The sequence below is a fragment of the Lycorma delicatula genome, chromosome 2 (assembly GCF_047948215.1).
Source record: "Lycorma delicatula isolate Av1 chromosome 2, ASM4794821v1, whole genome shotgun sequence".
NCBI lineage: Eukaryota > Metazoa > Arthropoda > Insecta > Hemiptera > Fulgoridae > Lycorma > Lycorma delicatula.
The window spans coordinates 117,862,715-117,868,714 of NC_134456.1; the positions used below are offsets into that span (position 1 = coordinate 117,862,715).

Sequence of the window (6,000 nt, forward strand, 5' to 3'; positions counted from 1 at the left end):
AGGAGTCTATTGAAGGTTTCTGCCAAAATTTCAGCATTTTCTTTATTGGTGTGGGCCATATTTCCTTTTTTTCCTCTCAGCATAAGGGTGGGTGGTTCATATCTTTGAAGAGCCTGACCAAAAATTTTATAATAGTCTCGGGAGTTAGTTTTCTTGGAACTTTCTTCTATTTGCTGAATCAAGTTTTTTTGGGCTTGTCGTTTGGTTCCTCTTATAATTTTCTAAGTTATTATCCTTTGTTTGGTGAATTCATGGTTAGATTCTTCAGTTTTCTGGGTTTGGTGGTTGATCCAAGCCCGGTGTCGGTCTTTGAATGCTTTGTCACATTCTTCATTCCACCATTGGTGTTTTTTTCTTGGGTTTATAGGGGCTAGTTCTTCAGTTATTTCTTTCAGTTGGGATGTCAGTTCTTTTAAATTATTAGTTAATTTGATTTTTTTTTTGTTTCTTCAAAGATGGCATTGTTTATTAATTTATGTGGATCATAAGCTCTTTTGTTTTTAGGGATTTTTTCTTTTTATGCAGGGTGAATTTTATTTTAACTTTAATTAAGTAATGGTCCGATCCAGTATCTGTTCCTCTCAAGACTTTTACATTATAAATCTCCTTGTAATAATTCCGGTCCATGCAAACATGATCGAGTTGCCATTTCCCTTTTTTTCAAATCTGGGTGTTTCCAAGTCTTCAATTTGTTTGGTTTTCTCATAAAATAGGTGGATTTTGAGATCATATTATGGTTTCTGCAAAATTCGACAAGTCTTTGGCCGTTCTTGTTAGTTTTCTTCTGGGCAGGCCATTTTCCGATAATATCACGATATCTTCGTTCTTTACCAAGTTGGGCATTAAAGTCCCCTATTAAAATCTTGGTGTGGGTCTTATTTATGTTGTTTGCAGTCTGGTCAAGAAGTTCCCAGAATTTGTCCATCTCTTCTCTATCTTTTTTAAGATTGTTTTTGTCATTGGTGGGAGCATGGACATTTATTATGGTGTAGAATTTATTGGCTGATTTTAGGATTAATGTTGAAATCCTGGGGAAGTAAGACTTAAATTCTACAACTGAGTCAATTATTTTAAGATTGATTGCAAATCCTGTTCCGAACTGTGGGCAATTCTTCATCACATGTTTCCCGGGAATTCCTTTGTAAATTCTGTAACCCTGAGATTCAAACGGCTCTCCATCGGTGTTTCTCATTTCTTGAAGTCCTGCGATTAGGATTTTTTGTTTGTCCATTATGTCTGTTAGAGTTTTTAGTTTGCCGGGTTGAGTTAGAGAATTAATTCTTTAATATAACTAAAAAAACTTAAATATAAAGGTATATTTAGCATCTCAACACTGATAAGCTGAACAAACTTTCATATCTTCTGACAAAGCAAAGATTTTTGCCTAAGCAATTACCATAAAATAAAATTAAGTAGAAAGTAAATTGAGAAATTTAAAATAAATAAGTACACATACTTTTCTGCTAGGATGCAATTTACTAGAATATTAAAAATATAATTTATAAAAAAATGTACAATATAATCATTAATTAGATGAGCAACATGTTGCACTTAAAGTGGACATAATTTTCATATATACATTTTTTTTTTAAAATAATCATAACTTTTTTTAAAAAAAACTACCCCGTTACTTTAAAAAAGTACTTGCCAAGTCTAGGTGATGCACTGTAATGTTCACCTTATAAGAATTACAATACTTTTTGCAAATCTACTAGCGTCATTATCATTTAGAAGTGGGCAAGCAACAGAGGAAGGAAGATGGAAAGTTTTGTAAGTTCTCCACGATGATGGCAATTATATGTTAGGTTGTCTAAAAAGTATTGAGCCTTTGGAGGCCAAAATTGAGAACACATTTGGAAAATAACATTATGAGACCACATATGCACCATTTTTTCTATGACCTGCTATTTTTCTGGCAGCACCACAATCCTATTGCTATAGAATTTCTGTGGTTTCTGGTCAAACAATTATGACAAGTGGTTTTCACATGTTTCTTTTGAAAATAACACCATTTAGGGAGTTCTGCAGAGACCAAAACAAATGATAATCTGACAGTGACAGGTCCATTCTAAATGGTGGATGCATTAAAACCTCCCATTCAAGTTCTCTCCTGACAGGTTGTTACAGATGTAAGTGGCCTGGCATTATCAACATGGTATACATGCTGACAAGGATGTATAAACATTCTGTTGACCAGTTAAGACCATTTCTTTTAAATTGTTAGGTGGAATCACACTAATTGTTGACAATGGTCTGAGTTTATCATACTGCCTGGTGGCAGCAATTTGTGATGCAGATTGCATCAATCAATTAATTGTGTTAAATTATTTAGATATCACTCTTATTCTAATTATTTGACCATCTGTCATTTTGTCGATATTATTTACATATGTACTTCTATATGAAAATTTTATAATACTAAACAGCAATGATTCTGAACTTTTTTAGCTCCATGAAACTCAGAAAGTAAAATAAAAACATATAATAAATATTTCATGAATCCCCAATCCGAACCCGTTGAAACCTAGTTACAACAATTTAGCTGCATTTGTCAGTGACAGGTAGGAACATGCAAGTATGAAGTGTACAAATATGAGTAATTTACAGGTTCCAACTTGATGTGTACATGCCCCTTGTAATTTGGTCTGCTTGTATAACAGTCACTGTGAAAGCGTCATGTTCGAATATGCATATGATACGTTTGAACATGTCATGTTCTCAGCAATATAAAAGGGGCATAAGAGATTGCAGAACACTGGTTTACTTTCAAATTATTAAGCTTGTATCGGGTGCGTATATTTAAGTTTTCAAAAACATAGTTTCATTGAAAATAATAATAATAATTGAGGTTTTGGTTTTTTAGGGTGAAGTCAAACAGATTAACTGTTTTTTTTTTATTACAATTAGATTCTTATGCAAAATGGATAAATTTATGAAAAAAAGAAGTGAGCCATCTACATCCAATCGATTCATAAAAATACAAGATTGTTCAATGATAGTTACTTAAATTATAGTTTTACCTCATAGGATGGAAAGTATGGTTTTACCTCCCCGATAAAAGCATGAGCCATCAAAATTAATTCAACATTTGGAAACTAAATATTCGAATCATAAAAGCAAACCCCTGGAATTTTTCAAAAGAAAATTATATACTTTGAGAAATCAAAAAGCTTCTATTCGTAAATCAAGCCATACTGATAAAAGTACACTTGGATCATCTTTTCTCATAGCATCATTAAGAGTAGCTAAGATGTCTGAACCCCATATAATCACAGAAAACCTCATACTGACTATTGCAGTTGATATGGTCAGCGTTTTAGTAGGTGTAGAAAAAGCAAAAAATTGAAAACCATTCCACTTTCTAATGACACAGTATCAAGGTGAATCGATGACATGGCTACCGATGTTCACAATTAGATAATTCAACAAGCAAGTTCAAGGGAATTTTTTAGTACTCAATTTGATCGAATCGACAGATGTGGCAAACATTTCCCAGTTCCTAGGTTATGTGAGATATGGATGTAACAGAGGCAGATCAATGAAAGATATGTTGTTTACAACGTATTTGCTTAAAGGAAGCAGTGCAGAATGCACTAATTCTTACGGACATGCTCTTGCCACAAAAAATATGCCAGAAAATCTGTAACAAACTTTTTGTAAAGCTGCACAAATAATTAATTTTATTAAAAGTCAATCATTACTGAATAGGCTGTTTGCTAAACTACATGATGAAATGGACAAAAGGAAAAAATTATTCTTTTCTGTACAGAAGTCAGATGGTTATCATGGAGGAAAGTGTAAACCTGGTTATTGAAATTGCAAGATGAATTAATAATATTTTTTCTACGATAAACAAACACTATTCTCAATGTTTATAAGGAAGTGGTAAAAACATTTTATTAATGAGACAAAGTTCACACATCCATTAAGAAGCTTGATATCTGATTATTTACCTTCAAAGAAAAAATTCTGATATGTTTCCACTCACTTCTGATTATATTGAGAAAAATTTGGATGAAGAAGACAATTCACCAGTTTGGATAGCAGAGTATGCATCTGAATGAGGCAAAAAGACAAAAATGACTTCTTTAAGAAACTGTAACTGAATCCATTAAGTGAAAATATTGCTGTAGCTGCTAAATTACCATTACGATTCATGACAAGCTCATTAAAATGTCTGCCAATAAAATGTTACAACTACAATTCACATCTGAAGATTTAGATAATTTTTGGCTAACTTGTCAAAGTGAATATGGATATTTAGATAAACATACATTGAAAATATTAATCCTTTTCTCCAGGTCTTATCTCTGTGAAAAGGGTTTTTTGTTTATGGCTGCACTAAACAGTAAATGTAGGAATCATATTTTATCACTTGAAAACAATTTTTTTTTGGTCATTACTAACAGATCCATATACAGAAAAACTGTTAAATGAAAAGCAAACCCAACCTTCCCATCAATCTATTTTCTTTACATGTATACTTTATAAATATAAGTAAAATATTTATAAAATGACATTTTCTCATAAAATGATTTCATTATTGTTTACATGTAAAGTTATTTTCACATACAAATTTAAAAAAATGCAATAATACAAAATTTATATAAGTTGTCCTTGGTTTTATTGACATACTTAAAATACCATTTTCATCACAGATCTTGTCATAATAGATATTTAACTGTTCACAGGGTTCTATTATTATATATCTGTTATTTAACAGCGCTCCACATAAAAGTTCATGGGATTTGCTCAACTGAATTTTTGTCAAACTAGTAAATCCTATATCCTCTCTAAAGCCAAATAACTACTATAACAATTCATCATCAGTTCCTAAATACTAATGATTTTTATAGTTTTGTTAAGGGAACACTATGAGCAAATAAAAGTTATGTAATATTAAAAAATAAACATGATTATGATTAGTAAACAAAAACATGTTATCTATAAAAAATATGGTATCAATTCATCAAAGAGATAAATGAATAATGACAAGTTGAAGAATTATGTGGCTACATGTTATATTTCTTTAAATACTCATAAATGTATAATCTGATAGAAAAATTAATCAAAATTTAAAAAAATACATAATCTCGCAAATCAAATGTTCTTTAATAGAAAAGAGAAATATATAATAATTTTAAGGAAGCCATCTTACAACTTCGTCATCGTTCGAGATCATTTACTTTTTATACAATTATCAATTTCCTAATATTTTACACAAACTAAAAAATGAATTTTTCAGATTATTAGGCATAAGTAATTAAAACAGAATTATGTTTTGAATAACCACGTGGATCATAAAACAGTAACAAGTACACACCACCAAGAACAAAATTGAATAAATAAAATATATTTTCCCAGTATCTAATATAAATCTACTAATACTATTCCAAATAAGTTAAAATACCGAATTTCTTGCCGACAAACATATTAAATACTAAAGTTTTAACAGAACAATATTGAATAATATATTTTATAGGTTAGAATGGCTGACCTCAGAAGCCGAACAGATTGTTGAAATATTTTACTTACAAATCATCTTCCCGTCCTAGCTTCTTACTTTTCTTGGGCTTTCCCATTTTGATATTAGTATAGAACCTAAGCTATTTTTGGTGTCAAAATTGTGAAACATTAACAAAATGAACATAAATGTAGGTAAAAGACGTCTGCAGAGAATGCTCACGCAACTACCTCTGAAAGAGATATTAACACTTACACAGGCAGTTCATAACCTATATTTTCATCACGAACACAGTTTCTTGTGACAAAACGTCTGATTTAAAATGGCTGACCAAACGGCGAATTTTATGAATGTATAAAATTTACAGGTACATTGGGCTATTATAGGGAAATTAAGGGAGAAAAATATTTATTGTTAACCAGGCAGGGTTTTTTTTTCATTAATTATATCTACGTAAGTACGGTATCATAACTTCAGAATTACTCAGGAGTCAGGAGATACACGAGCGAACAAATTTCGTAAACTTTCTTTAATCG

At 30.9% G+C, this 6,000-nt stretch overlaps 1 protein-coding gene across 1 annotated transcript in view; it reads right to left on the reverse strand.

Annotated features, from left to right (window-relative positions):
- Nucleotides 1-5,757, reverse strand: part of eIF5B (eukaryotic translation initiation factor 5B) — a 203,637-nt gene extending 197,880 nt beyond the window's left edge. The window contains exon 1 of the mRNA XM_075356156.1: nucleotides 5,536-5,757. Coding sequence (XP_075212271.1) covers nucleotides 5,536-5,582 — 47 coding nt within the window. The 5' untranslated portion in view covers nucleotides 5,583-5,757. The remainder of the gene's footprint in view (nucleotides 1-5,535) is intronic.
- Between the last annotated feature and the right edge of the window lie 243 nt (nucleotides 5,758-6,000).